Source organism: Camellia sinensis, chromosome 8 (genome assembly GCF_055761805.1).
Source record: "Camellia sinensis isolate YWXY chromosome 8, ASM5576180v1, whole genome shotgun sequence".
Lineage (NCBI taxonomy): Eukaryota > Viridiplantae > Streptophyta > Magnoliopsida > Ericales > Theaceae > Camellia > Camellia sinensis.
This window is the reverse complement of record NC_138968.1, coordinates 130,990,240-131,006,264: the sequence shown is the minus strand read 5'-3', so window position 1 is coordinate 131,006,264 and position 16,025 is coordinate 130,990,240. Positions and strand designations below refer to the sequence as shown.

General features: G+C 36.4%; 2 protein-coding genes across 2 annotated transcripts; both read left to right on the top strand.

Annotated features, from left to right (window-relative positions):
• Positions 1–6,646: 6,646 nt before the first annotated feature.
• On the top strand, positions 6,647–8,546 carry LOC114286863 (xyloglucan endotransglucosylase protein 1-like). The gene is made up of 3 exons (XM_082883487.1): positions 6,647–7,573; positions 7,675–7,868; positions 8,011–8,546. Exons 1-3 carry the CDS (start codon positions 7,388–7,390, stop codon positions 8,390–8,392), a joined length of 762 nt encoding a protein of 253 aa, XP_082739613.1. The 5' UTR covers positions 6,647–7,387; the 3' UTR covers positions 8,393–8,546.
• A 5,340-nt stretch (positions 8,547–13,886) lies between these two features.
• Positions 13,887–15,360, top strand: LOC114286862 (xyloglucan endotransglucosylase protein 1-like). Its single transcript, XM_082883484.1, has 3 exons — positions 13,887–14,374; positions 14,493–14,686; positions 14,798–15,360. The coding sequence occupies exons 1-3, from the start codon at positions 13,898–13,900 to the stop codon at positions 15,177–15,179; spliced, it is 1,053 nt and encodes a 350-aa protein (XP_082739610.1). The 5' UTR covers positions 13,887–13,897; the 3' UTR covers positions 15,180–15,360.
• Positions 15,361–16,025: the final 665 nt, after the last annotated feature.

Here is a 16,025-nt window from a genome sequence, read left to right as displayed (position 1 = left end):
CAACATTATTCATTAAAAAAAATGTCATTACATTTCAAATAACATACAAGTTAATCAATACAAAATAAGTTATATAACGACCTTACCCTTGAAATAGACCATTTGCAAATAAAACATCTTTAATTATCCTTGTTTGGAACAAAATTTAAAATTCATAATCAAATGTATCACAATTGAAAGGTTAGGAATCAAAATGATATAAATTCCAAAATATAAGGACTGTTGGCCATTTTTCATACTCTAATCTAAGGCCCCGTTTATTTTCAGAGGTAGAATGGAAGAGATTGATAATGAGGGGATTAATAGTGGGGGGCATTAATTAAAATTGTGTTTGTTTTGATGATAATTGTTAGTGTAAGGATTGTTAAATTATTTTTATATAAAATAAATATAAAATAATAAAACAAATAAAAAAATACAAAAACATTAAATATTAATATTTTTAAAAAAATGCCCAACATGTAAAAAAAATTTAAAAAATAAAAATAAAATAAAAAAATTTCAGAAAAAAATAAAACAAATAAAATAATGATTTTTACTTAAGAAAAATACAAAAAACTAAACATTAACGTTTAAAAAAAAATGCCCAACATATAAAAAATAAAATAAAAAATAAATAAAAATAAAAAATTTCTAGTCCGCTAGACTATTTTTCTAATACCAAGTCCTTGAGGCCCATCCGAATCCCCTTAGGGAGACCCATCCTAATCCGGAGCTCACTATCAATCTCTTCTCCATCTCTTAAAACAAACATAATATTAGTGAGTCTCACTTCACTACCACTACTAATCCCAATCCCCCCTCTAACTCTCTAAATAAACGGGGCTAAGAGTATTGTTAGAGATTTCAAAAATTTTATCAAAATTTTTTCCAAATATCTTAACATGAATGTAAAACTCATATCATGTAAGTCACATATAAATCCTACACTCATATAAGACATTTAATAAAATTTTTAGTAAAACATTTAAAATCTCTAACATTTTTGCTAACCTAATCAGCAACATAAACCTCAGACCTTAAAGATTTAGTCAAGTCAACCTCCACATAAAATCTAACCTGAGATCTTAAGTTAAGTCAACCTCCACTTAAATTCTAGGACTCTTTGCTTCGTAACTTGGATGTGTAATTCGGTCCTTTTTAACAAAACAAATAGACGATGCACTACTGAGGGGAAGGCTTAAATAAGTTCTTTTAAAAAAAGCCACATTTCACTCGCAAAACTTGTTCTGTCATACATTATTATCTGTCTTTTGCTGACTAAAATAACGGTTGGAGCTGCTGTTGGGAGCCACCACCGCCAACATTTCCACCATATTAGCTGGTTATTTTATTTCTTTGATGATGCTTGTAAATTATTAATAAAAATAAATAAATTTATTTTATAATTTAATTGTATTTTTTTATTAAAAAATAAATGAATTATTTTACTTAGGTCAAAAAATTATCATCAAAATATATGATAATATTTATTGGATCAATTTAACATTTTGATAGTTCTAAATGTACCAATTAGTATACTAACTAGTGTACCAATATTAGTTCTAATATTATTATAGACCCCTCTCATTATACAAATTACAAATACTAAAAATCTCTTAAATTATGTCACATTAATTGCTACACTAATTAATACACTAATTAGTATATATATCATTATTCTTAATATTTTTATTGATGAATAGGCATAATTAAATAAAATCAACGACTTGGGCCATACAGTCTGTACTCCATGAACCATAACACCCGTGAATTCGAGAAGTCACTCCCAATACGTACGCCATTGCCAACTCTTACTGCAACTTTACTAACTGTACATGGTCTAGCAGTCCCTCTCTCTCTCTGTCTCTCGGATGCTTCATCTTCCTTCATCAACGGCGATGCCTTAGGATCACACTATATATATGTACCATTCACAACCCAACCTTAACCATCATCACAAAATAATCTCTCTCTCTCTCTCTCCATACATCTACATCTACAAAGTAGAAATGTGCTCTTCAACAATGGTTTTGGCTGTGATGTTGATGCTGAGTTGTGTAATGGCTGCCTCAGCAGTACCTTGCAACTTCAACCAAGATATTGACATCAATTGTGAAAGATTGGTAAGGAGGGAGAGAATAGAGCAAGACTGAATTGAAGAATTGGTGTTGTTATATTATATTTCAGTACATACAAGAGAGTGAGCTCCCTCTCTTTATTGAGAGGAGAAGGAGACAAATGGAATCGGATGCATAGGCTAATTACATTGAGATATGCTAAAGCTAAAGTGAAAGTGTGGCCTTTACAGCTACAAGGCCCTTTACAGCTATACATGTTAGTGGGGTGTATAGTGGGATGTATATTATATGTTAACAGCCCCCCGCAAACTCAAGGAGAGTAGACATCGACCAAGTTGAGTTTGGAAACAAGATCACGGAAGCGCCCAGGAGGATGAGCCTTGGTGAAAATATCAGTAGGTTGATCGGCAGAAGCAATGGGGAGAAGATGAACAGTACCACGTATAACATGCTGTCAAATGAAATGACAATCAATCTCAATATGCTTGGTGCGATCATGAAAAACATCATTGTGAGCAATCTGAATGGCACTCTGATTGTCACAATAAAGAGAGGTAGCGCCAGAAGAGGAAATACCCATATGAGTGAGGAGCCAACGAAGCCAGAGAAGTTCCTGAGTAGTATCAGCAAGGGCTCGGTATTCAGCTTCGGTGCTAGAACGGGCAGTGAGGGATTGTTTTTTGCTATGCCAAGTAAGAAGAGAATCCCCTAAGAAGAAACAAAATCCCGTGGTGGAGCGTCGATCCGTAGGATCCCCAACCCAATCAGCATCAGAGAAGGCACGCAGTTCAAGAGATAAGGAAGCAGAGTAGTGAAGGCCATGGAACAGGGTGCCTTTGATTTATCGAAGGATGTGGAGTAGAGCAGTATAGTAGGGAGTGCGAGGAGCCGACATATACTGACTAACAATGTGAACAGCATAGGCAATGTTAGGACGAGTCACTGTGAGATAGACAAGACTATCGACGAGCTGACGATAAAGAGTAGCATCAGGAAGGAGAGCCCCATCGAGAGGAGTGAGACGAATCTGAGGATCAACTGGAGTAGATGTAGTTTTGCAATCAGTAAGACCAGCACGAGCCAGAAGTTCGGATGCATATTTGGCCTGAGATAAATAAGAGCCAGTAGAGTCATGAGAGACTTCAAGGCCTAAAAAGTAGTTGAGAGTACCAAGGTCCTTCATCTCAAACTGACGGTGAAGAAAACGTTTGAGGTGGAGAATACCAGCTGCATCATTACCAGTGATAATCATATCATCCACATACAAAAGGAGAAGAGTGGTACCATGAGGAGTAGTCCGTATAAAAAGAGCAGAGTCATAGGAGCTAGAGGTGAACCCGAAGTCATGAATGGTAGAACTGAACTTAGAAAACCAGGCGCGGGGTGCTTGCTTGAGGTCATAGAGGGCACGCTGTAGTTTGCAAACCTTATGAGGGGGAAAAGTAGACCCAGGTGGAGGTTGCATGTAGACCTCCTCAAGAAGATTACCATTGAGGAAGGCATTTTTGACATCCATTTGAAAAAGCTCCCAGTGGCGAGCAGCAGCAACAGCCAGTAAACTGCGAACAGAGGTAAGCCGAGCAACAGGGGAGAAGGTTTCCTCATAATCAATCCCATATTCCTGGTTGAAACCCTTGGCAACAAGACGAGCTTTGTAGCGTTCAATAGAGCCATCAGAATGAGTCTTGATTTTGTAAACCCATTTGCAGCCAATCGCAGTTTTGCCAGGAGGAAGGTCAACAAGATCCCAAGTATGAGTTTTGTCCAAAGCCTGAAGTTCATCAGTCATAGCTTGCTGCCAAAGAGGATTAGTACAAGCCTCACGATAGGAGATAAGTTCATAAGTAGAAAAGGCAGCAGACCCAACAATATAATCACGAAGGTGGATAGGAGGTTGAGTTACCTGGTGTGTTCGACCCGTAGGAGGATCGGTGGGAGGAAGAACCGGTGGAGAAAAAGGTGGTGCAGAGAGAGGTGGACCGTCAGGGAGAGCAGTCTGGTCGGGAGCAGAAGTGAGCAAGGGCGTCTCAATGAAGGAGGGACCTGTATCAAAATCAGCAGAGAAGAGATCGATGGAAGGATTAGTAAACAGTACATTAGTGGAAAGTGCAGGTAAGTGAAAGGAGGATAGGGAGGAAAACATTTGGTGCTCCCAAAAAATGACATGGTGGGAGATACGAAGACGTTTAGAGAGAGGGTCCCAACAGCGAAAACTTTTATGTTCAATTCCATACCCAAGAAAGCAACAAAGACGAGAACGCGGTTCAAGCTTGGTGCGTTCATGAGATTGAAGGAGAACAAAGCAGGCAGAGCCAAAAACCCGAAGATTAGCATAGGGAGGGGAAGTGCCATGCAGACGTTCAAAGGGAGTTTGATTATGGATGACAGGGGAAGGAGCACAATTGATAGTGTAGACAGCAGTGAGGGCAGCTTCCCCCCAAAAGTTTTCAGGGCAGGAAGAAGAGAGAAGGAGAGCGCGAGTAGTGTCAAGAATATGCCTATGTTTCCGTTCACCACGGCTATTTTGCTGGGACGTGCCAGCACAGGAACGATGAGGCAGTGTACCATGACTCTGAAGAAAAGAAAGGAAATCTGAATCCCGATATTCCATAGCATTGTCGGAGCGAAAAAGTTTGATGGTTTTGGAAAATTGGGTGTGGATCATTTGGGCAAATCGATAATAAAGGGTTTTGAGGTCAGACCGAGTTTTCATGAGAAAAATCCAAGTAAACCGTGAAAAATCATCAATGAAAACAACAAAATAACGAGATCCCCCATAGTAGTGGTAGGGGAAGGGCCCCAAATATCCGAATGTATAAGATCAAAAGGTGCACAGGAAACAGAAGTACTTTTATTGAATGATAAAGCAGGTTGTTTGGCAAGTTGACAGGGTATACAATCGAAAGTATCTGGAATTACATGACCCAATTGTCCACTAGAAACCAAAGACTTTAAGCGAGTAATAGAAATATGTCCTAAGCGACAATGCCAAAGATGAAAAGGAGATAATAAGGAAGCAGATGCAGGAGCAGCGATCTGAGGAGAGGCAGGAACATGAAGTGAATGAGCTCATAGAGACATCCGTGCTTACGGCCGATCCCAATAGTCTGCCTCGTCTGAGGGTCCTGCACCAAACAATGAGTAGCAGAAAAGGTGACAGTTAGACCAAGTTCACATAATTGACCAATAGAGATAAGGTTTAAAGTGAGAGCAGGGATATGATAAACTTGAGGTAAAGTTAAGGAAGATGTGGAAACAGTACCAAGATGACGGACAGTCATGAGAGAACCATAAGCAGTTTGAATTGAGGGAATATGAGGAGATGAAGAGATGGAAGAAAATATAGTTGAATTGGAGGTCATATGATTACAACAGGCAGAATCAAAATACCAAGAAGAGTTACCTGGAATTACAGACAAAGCAGTAGGAGGAGGTGTACCAAAAGGGGAGAGAAGGTGTTTGAACATGGCCTCGACATCCGTTGGAGAAAAGAGAGAGGTAGACGGAGCCGGAGACTCAGAAAAACCCTCAGCGGCAGCAGCAGCAGTGGCGGTGTAAGGAGACTGATTCCCAGAATGAGATTGATTCCTGGAACGATGAAAGCTCCCCCGAGAAGAACCACCGCGAGAAGAGTGGCTGTTGGAGGATGAGCGGGATGGATGGCGAAAACAATCCTGTTGCAAATGACCAGGACTAAGTTTGTTGCAATATCGGCAGGTTCTGACCGAGCAATTGACCAGGAGATGTGTGGAAGGAAGGCCCCGATTCTGACAGTAGAGGCAAGCAGTGGTCCGCTGGGTGAATGATGGCCGGTACGGGGGAGTGGCAAGAACAGAGTCCACATGATGAGTTTGGAGAGTACCAAGACGAGTCTCTTCTGATAGCAACTCAGAAATAGCTTGTTCCAAAGTGGGCAAGGGATGGCGATGAAGAAGAGAGGCACGTACGGGCTCAAAAGATGAAGTGAGAGCCATGAGAAAGTGCACCAACCTTTGCTGATTACGATAAGCAGTAAATAAAACAACATCTTCTCGGTGAGGCCAAGTCGGTTCGGAAAGAGCAAGCTGGTCCCAAACGGAGTACATTTGAGAAAGGAAGTCATTGATGGACTGACTAGATTCTTGGCGCATCCGATGAAGTTGGCTCTGAAGTTGATATTGATGAGCAAGACCAGTAGTCTGGTATCGTTCTTTCAAAAAATCCCAGATGTCTTTTGCAAGAGTAGTGACAGAGTCAAGCTGAAAGCGACCAAACTGAAGACTGATAGAGGTAACATAAGTATTTCGAAACCAGGTAATGATTTGGTAATTCTTACTGTCCCATTCCTCAAGGCGATCTTCATAGGTAGGAGGAGCAGGAGAAACAGTGGTTTCAGCAGTGTCCTTGACCGGTTGGGTCATGCCCCCGGTGATAATTCGCCAGAGCTTCTTTCCTTTGAGGAAGGAAGACATGGCTTGGGCCCATAGAACATAGTTGGAACCATCAAAAATAACGGAAATGGGATGGGAGGCATCAGGACGATCCATAATAATAGTGGAGTAAGGCTAAATAGATAGGGATAGACCTGTAGGAGCAAAATTAGGTAAAACAGAGTGTACCAGTGAGTCTGGAAGGTCGAAAATAGCTAGGAAAGGTGGGCTGTGTAGAGATGATGTCAGCAGGGTGGAAAATGATGTCAGCGGCGCACGTTAGCAGGGAGGGCGTGCGGCGCACGGTAGCAGAGGGTGCTGGCGGCGTATGGTAGCAGAATGGTGCACGCGGGTGCACAATAGCGGAACGGCGCACGCACGGCTCACGGTAGACGAACGGCGCACGCGGGTGCACGGTAGCAGGCGCGGCGCACGACAGGGCAGGGTGGAAGGCGCGTGGCAGCGCGTGTGAGCGTGGCAACGGAAGCAGAGACGCGCCGAGCAAAGGAGCGGCGCGTGAGAGCGCGTGAGAGATTTTCTGGTGATGGGCTTGGTGCCGTTGGAATCGTAAAGAGATTCCGAGCTGTTTGGTGTAGTCCACTGTGTACGGAACTAAGCACCAAAATTGAGGGATGCCAGAATTGTATTTTTGTGCTCTGATACCATGAAAGATTGGTAAGGAGGGAGAGAATAGAGCGAGACTGAATTGAAGAATTGGTGTTGTTATATTTTATTTCAGTACATACAAGAGAGTGAGCTCCCTCTCTTTATAGAGAGGAGAAGGAGACAAATGGAATCGGATGCATAGGCTAATTACATTGAGATATGCTAAAGCTAAAGTGAAAGTGTGGCCTTTACCGCTACAAGGCCCTTCACAGCTATACATGTTAGTGGGGTGTATAGTGGGATGTATATTATATGTTAACAAATTGGAGTGGCAATGAATACGTCAAGACTTTTAATGGTGGCCAACTTCTGACTCTGTCTCTTGACAACTCCTCTGGCGCCGGTTTCCAATCCAAGAAGGACTACTTATTTGCCAGGGTCGACATGCAACTCAACCTTGTCCCTGGCAACTCTGCTGGCACTGTCACCACTTGTTATGTATGTCGCTTCATCGATACATTGATTTCCATCTCCTTCAAATTTCAAATTTTCCTTTTAATCTTCACTATCATCATTAATTTTCCTAATTTAAATTGCAGTTATCTTCTCAAGGACCAGCACATGATGAGATTGACTTCGAGTTCTTAGGCAATGTATCTGGACAGCCATACACTGTCCATACCAATGTCTGCGCCAAAGGGAAAGGGAACCGCGAACAACAGTTCCGTCTCTGGTTCGATCCCACTTCAGCTTTCCACACCTACTCAATCGTTTGGAGCGCTCAACGCATCATGTAAGTATATAACAATACACACATTTTTTTCTTAATAATCTTCTCAGCTTCCTTAATTTTCAAAACTTCTATCTCCCACTTGGAACAATTTCTCAATGGGTACTAATTAGGCATTGTTTTTTTTTTTTTTTGGTTTATTCAGTTTCATGGTGGATAATAGTCCAATAAGGGTATTTGAGAACAATGAAGTGATGGGTGTTTCATTCCCCGATAGCCAGAGAATGAAGGTGTACTCAAGCCTATGGAATGCCGATGACTGGGCAACACAAGGTGGGAGAGTAAATACTGACTGGACTAAAGCTCCTTTCATTGCCTGCTACAGAAATTTCAATGTCAATGATGCTTCTTCTACATCTACCAATTCAGTATCAAACCAGGCATGGCAAACTCAACAACTTGACATCATGGCTCGGAAAAGACTCCGATGGGTGCAGAGCAAGTACATGATTTACAACTACTACACTGACTTCAAAAGGTTTCCTCAAGGTCTTCCCCGCGAATGCAAGCGTTCGAGGTTCCTCTAGGAGCATGTGTGTTCTTCATGATCAATTCAATTCTTTCTTCTTTTTTTTTGTTCTTCTTGATTTGTAAATTTGTAAGTTCATGAAAATTCTTTATTCATTCAATTCAAATGCGTATGTAACAATTCATTCATAATAAACAAAATTTTTTAAGTAATTTATTCAGTCCTTTATTTTCTAGTTTGTCACCAAATGTAAGAATAAAAACTAACCTAATTACGTTGTATTTGATTGGGGGATTTGGAAAGAAAAGGAAAATGTTAGGTGAAACGTGAATAAAATATACTTACATTTCACCTAGTTTCACACACCTTTTCCTTTTCCCTTTCTAAAACCCTCCCAAAACCCCTAACAGCATTAAAGACACCAAAACAACAAACCTGAGTTTTCCCAACAACAAGGGGGAAGAAAAATTGAAAGTATGCAATCTCTAATTTGACATCTATATTTATCTTAAAAAGACATGTTTTCACACAAAATGTACTCCTTTATGGCATTTTCTTTTCCAATTACTATTAGCAAAGAAACTAATAAGAGCCATACGCAGATTCGAAAATTTGAACCATTATGCTGTGTTTGGTTGGGAAATTTGATGAGGGATTTGAAAAGGGAAAGAGAAAAGGTATGTAAAACTAGGTGAAATATAAGCATGTTTTATTCACATTTCACCTATCTTTTTTATTTTCCTTTCCAAATCCTTCAACCAAACACAGTATAAACCTTCGAATAGGGGGTTGGAATTTTAGCTTATCGAACTAGCCTCATTGGTTAATTACTATTAGCTATTAGATATGGGAATTGTTATCATATATTTCCCAACCCAAGTAATATTATTTGTAGACATTGGAATTATTAATGTTTTGACTATCCATATTAGTTCAGTCTTACAAACAGAATAAATTATGTTGGTGGTCCATACTTTTCATCTTTGTATCAATTTTTTATTTTGCTTTAATTTGGTTCAATTGCTAATTTATTGGTTATGGTTGTGTTTTTTTTTATTTAAATGAAAATTGTGAATGTGAGTGAACTCACTAAATATAACCACCAAATTCTTCATCTATATATATAGTATTATATAAAGTGAACAACTCACTTACGCTGTTTTTGGTTGGAGGATTTGGGAAGGAATTTGGAAAGGAAAAGAGAAAAGGTGTGTGAAACTAGGTAAAATGTAGGTATACTTTATTCCCATTTCACTTACCTTTTTCATTTTCCTTTCCAAATCTTTTCTCAAATCTTTTAATCAAACATAGCATTAGTATCCAAACTTTTCTTACTTATTTGACTTGCACATGCATTATTTGTGCCAACCGTTAGTGTGTGTATATATATAAGAAAAATATTTAGAATAGAAGGAAGAAGGTAACGGTTTGGGGAAAATGAGGTATCGAGGCCAGGGGAAGGGGAAAAGCAATGACAGTAGCAATTGGAAATTGGAGGGAGGCAAGAGGGGAGTTTAGGGAGAGGGAAAGGGAAAGGAAAAGAAAAAGGAGAAGGTCATGGGACTTGGGGCTTGGGAATAGAATGGAGGCGACAAAAGAGAAAGGGGAATGATGCAACTGGCAGATGAAAGTGGTTGGTTGATGATGGTAGTGGGTTTCAGGTTGATGGAGGTGGTAGTGGGAGGATTTTGTGGAGGTGGTTGGTTGATGGTGGTGTGGCTTGCAGTTGTGGTAGTGACGGTTGGTTGTCAAAGAGGAGGCAAATGATTGAGGAAAATATGAATGTTCGATTTTACCTTGATAACACGTTACTCATGCACACCATTTTCATTAAATAAAAAAATAAAAATAAAAAACATATTTAGCATTAACAATTGAATTAAATAAATAAATACATTTAAAATTATAGATACAAATTTTAAAATTTAAGCCCAAATATTGGATGCAAAGGTGAAACAAAAGGATTACCAATAGTTTTTCCTTGCAAATAATATAAATTTAAGGACAACTTAAACTTATGGTTGCTATAATTTATTTTTTGTGTCACTTTAGTATCTATAATTTCAACTGTATCAATTTTTTCATTTAGTTTTTTACAATATGTCAATTTAGTTAAATTGATAATATCTATTAAAAAAATGGACAAATCCAAGAAAAATGATATTTCAAATTAGAGATCAACCTCCCAATCACTTTGTTGGAGACACAGAGTTAAGTTGACTGGTTTTTTATTTTCAATTCATGCCCTGATGGTTTCAATTTCTCCGAAGGAATAACTTAATCTTTAATCATCTCCAAGTGTGCTGGGACAAGCTCATTGACGAAGTAAAGTTGTAGACAGCCTTTCGCCCCATATCAAACTCAAGGTTTTGGGGCTTCTCGATCAATGATTTCATGTTTCAAAAATGTTAAAGATCTTAAAAATTTTATCAAAAATTCTACCAAATGTCTCACATGAATGTAAGACCTATATAAAAACTCTAATAAAATTTTTCAACTCTCTAATATTACGCTTCATGTTTCACATTCATGAGGTTAAGAAAATGAAGTCTTTTTAAGACATTTACTTTACTAATGCTCTCTTTGTCCTCTGCTTGCTTGTGCTTTGTGTGTTGTTCTCTTTCTTTTAAGTGCTTTTAGTTTGGCTTGCCTTCTAATTTTCTGTGTTTGCTATGGGACCCATGTTTTTGCTTGTTATACCATGTTTATTACATTAATAAAATTTTCCTGGGTTAATTATAAAAAGTAAAAAAAAAATAAAAACCAGGGTTTTGCGTATTTTTTACTTTAAATCCTAATATTTCAATTTCGACAAATTAAACCCTACAGTTCTATCCGTGTCTCGACAAAGAGACAAGTTTTTGAAATTTTTGAACTTGGTTTTCAGGGGCACATTGAAACACAAATGGAACTCTAAAGTTTAATTTATCAAAATTGAAACACTAGAATTTAAAATGAAAAACATGTGAAACTCTAAGAACTTTTTTTTTTTTTTTTTTGTAATTAACCCAATTTTCTTTTACCGATTAAAAAAAGACAAAAAACAAACAAACAAACAAACAAACAAACCGTTTTTAAGAATAATAAATGAACTATTTTGCCTAGTTAATTGTAGCTCAATTTCAAAAATGACATTATCAATGTGATTAAATTGATACAGTTTGGAAAATTAGGAGATAAAGTTGATACAATTAAAACTATTAATATCAAATTGTTATAAGAGACTAATTAATACAACACATAAATAATACAAAGAAACTCTCAAAATAGGAGAAATAAATTCTCATAAATACACCAAAAATAAGATTCAAACGATAGTGAAAAGATTCGAATCACTAATATTTTAATAAACAACAATGCTAGGTCTTTCATAAAAATAATCATGAAAGTTTTGTGACCCTTGGATTACACTTAGAATAAAGTACCACACACTAATCAAGGTAATCCAAAGATCACAAATCTTTCATGATCATTTTCATGAAATTTTTTTCATGATTCATAACTTTTCTCTTTAATAAAACATAAGATTTTGATCAAATTATTACAAGAGACAAATTAATTCAACACATAAATAATACAAAGAAACTCTCAAACAAAAAGAAATAAATACTCATAAATACACCAAAAAATAAAGTTCAAATGTAAAATCATTAATATTTTAATAAAACATAAAAAAAAAAAAAAAATTGGCCAAATGAACTAACCCATTAATAAAACCTCTAATTCTTCTATTAAAAAAAAAATTGTTTATGCCTAACTTTCTGCTGATAGCATTTTTTTTTTTGGTTGTTGTATAGTTCCACCCACTAATATATATTTTTTAGACGAATTACATAAATAGTTTTTATAGTTTAGAATTTATATTATTTTAATTCTTAATCTTCTAATTGCGATATATTTGATTTTAGATTTTGAATATCATTCTAAATAAGGATAATTGAAAACATTATTACTCAATTTTAAGGACAAAATCGTCAATTTGATAAAATATAAACTAGTTTGATAAAAATAAATGTCAAAAAATTGTATTTAAATTTTTAAAAATTATTTCTACCCACCAGAGATAAAATTATATAAAACTAATAAATCTTTTATATTTTTATTATTTTTTTTATCAAATTAATTTTTAGTATGTGTTTGGATAACAATCATGTAATTGGTAGTTATTTTTATTGATATTTTTTAGATGGTTGTATTTGTTGTTAACAAATATTTTTGGATAGTTATTATGTAATTGGTGATTATTAGGCTTATATTGTATAATCGATATGTTTAATATATGAAATATTTTTAGTTTTGAATTTTTTAATTTAATGAATTTGTTTAATATGACATTAAAATTGTTGTCATATTTAACTTTTGAAAAAATAAAAACTAATTTAACGAAAATGAATATAAAAAAATTATTTCGACCTTTCCAAAAGATAAAATTATATAAAAATGATGTGTTTTTAATATTTTTCACCAATTTAATTTTTAATTTCTTAAAAAAAAATTCTAAAAATAGATTCTGAAAACCAACCTAAACCAAACAAAACTATATAACCAAGAAATTTCAACATTATTCATCAAAAAAAAGGTCATTACATTTCAAACAACATACATGTTAACCAACACAAAATAAGTTATATGATGACTTTGCCCTTGAAATGGACTGCTTGTAAATAAAACATCTTTGATTATCTTTGTTTAGAACAAAATTCATAGTTAAATGTATAACAATTGAAAAGTTATGAATCAAAATGATACAAATCCCAATATCCCAAAATACAAGGAGTGGTGGCCATTTTTCATACTCTAATCTAAAAGTAAGAGTAATGTTAAATATTTCAAACATTTTACCAAAATTTTTATTAAATGTCTCGTATAAGTGTGTAACTTATACCATATGAGTCTCGTGTGAGTTCCACACTTACGTAAAACATTTTGTAAAAATTTTAGTAAAACTTTAGAACCTCCAACATTTTTGCTAACCTAAGCAACACAAACCTCAGGTCTTAAAGGTTTTTAGCACTCTTTGCTTCGTAACCTTGGATGCGTAATTCGGTCTTTTTCAACAAAACAAATAGACGATGGAGTACTACTGAGGGGAAGGCATTACGAAATAAGTTCTTTTAAAAAAAGCCGAATCTCACGCGCAAAACTTGTTCTGTTATACATTATCTGTCCTTCGCTGACTAAAATAACGGTAGGAGCTGCTGTTGGGCCCACATTTCCACCATCTGAGCTGGTTATTTTATTTATTTGATGATGCTTGTAAATTATTAATAAAAATAAATAAATTTGTTTTATAATTTAACTATATTTGTTTGATAAAAAATAAATTACTTATTTTAAAAATACTTTTATTATAAATTTTCTTTTTTGCAAAAAAAATTACCATCAAAATATATAACCATATATATCGAATCAATTTAACTTTTCTACTAATGTATAAATATAATAAAATAAGATGAACAACTTAGATCTCTGATCTATGAACCATAACACGCGTGAACTTGAGAGAAGTCACTCCCAATAAGTACGCCATTGCCAACTCTTAATACAACTTTTCCAACTGTACATGGTCCAACAGTTCCTCTTTCTCTCTGTCTCTCGGATGCTTCATCATCTTCCTTCATCAACGGCGATGCCTCAGGATCACACTATATATATGTACCCTGCACAACCCAACCTTAACCATCATCACAAAATAATCTCTCTCTCTCTCTCTCTCTCTCTCTACATACATTTACATCTACAAGTAGAAATGTGTTCTTCAAGATCAGCTTCTTCAACAATGGTTTTGGCTGTGATGTTGATGCTGAGTTGTGTAATGGCTGCCTCAGCAGCACCTTGCAACTTCAACCAAGATATTGACATCAATTGGGGTGGCAATGAACACGTTAAGACTTTCAATGGTGGCCAACTTCTGACTCTGTCTCTTGACAACTCCTCTGGCGCCGGTTTCCAATCCAAGAAGGACTACTTATTTGCAAGGGTCGATATGCAACTCAAGCTTGTCCCTGGCAACTCTGCTGGCACTGTCACCACTTATTATGTATGTCGCTTCGTCGATTCATTGATTTCCATGTACTTCAAAATTCAAATTTTGCAATAATCCAATTTCTTTTTTTTTTCTTCACCATCATCATTAATTATCCTCATTTGAACTGCAGTTATCTTCTCAAGGGGCAGCACATGATGAGATTGACTTCGAGTTCTTAGGCAATGTATCTGGACAGCCATACACTGTCCATACCAATGTTTACGCCCAAGGGAAAGGGAACCGCGAACAACAGTTCCATCTTTGGTTCGATCCCACAACAGCCTTCCACACTTACTCAATCGTTTGGAACTCTCAACGCATCATGTAAGTATTGGTACTTTTTTTTTTTTTTTTCAATAATCTTCCTAGCTCGCTTAATTTTTAATCACTTTTCTATTTCTATTCTAAGTTCTAACACTATGTATGTTGTTCCAGTTTCATGGTGGATAATAGTCCGATAAGGGTATTCGAGAACAATGAAGCGATGGGTGTTCCATTCCCCAATAGCCAGAGAATGAAGGTGTACTCGAGCCTATGGAATGCCGATGACTGGGCAACACAAGGTGGAAGAATAAAGACCGACTGGACTACAGCTCCTTTCACTGCTTGCTACAGAAATTTCAATGTCAATGATGCTTCTTCTACATCTACTAATTCAATATCAAATCAAGCATGGCAAACTCAACAACTTGACTCAATGGGTCGAAAAAGACTCCGATGGGTACAGCGCAAGTACATGATTTACAACTACTGCACTGACTTGAAGAGGTTTCCTCAAGGCCTTCCTCGCGAATGCAAGCATCGAAGGTTCCACTAGGACTAGGACTAGGACTAGGACTCTGCTTCAGCCCCAAATATGTTAGTTCTTCATGATCAAATTCTTTCTTTTTTTTTTCTTCTTTATTTTGTAAATTTATAAGTTCATGAAAATTCTTTATTCATTCAATTCAAATGCTTATGTAACAATTCATACATAATAAACAAATTTTTTTTTTTGTGAAGTTCTTTATTCAGCCATTTATTTTCTTTTTTTGTCACCAAGGCTCCTCTTGTTTGTTTCGAAGTAAATATTTTTCATGTAAAATTATTATTTTTGTTTCCCGGCATTTGGTTAGCTCTTAAAATAATATCTACAACAAAAAACTTAATAAAGAACCAATTATAAAAATAAAAATAAAAAGTTGGCCAAAATATTATACCTGCATGTGGTTTGGGCCCAATATGCAAAAAACCCTCACGTGGTATTGGACCTAAATGTAATACTAATTCCGGTAATAGAATTCGTAAAATGACCATAATGCCCTCATTATTTTGCTCTCTGGCCTCTCTTTCCTCTATTATACATAATTTAAACTTAAATCAAACATCAACCAAATTAACTTATAATATGTATTACTGAAGTGGGCGCAATTAATCACGCCCATTTGTATTAGACCTAACTTGGCTAGATGAAGGTCCCCACTCTAAAGTGGATCCCTTCCCCCACTCTAAGGTGGGCCAAGCTAAGAGTTCAGCCTTAGCTCATTCCTAACTCCAAACTGGGGAAGGTCATGGGCCCAACCCAAGCTCCTCTCCTCACTTCGATATGGGCTGAGATAAGTGTTCAGCTTTGACCCTTTCTCCACTCCGAAGTGGACAAGGCCATGGGCCTAGCCCTAGCACC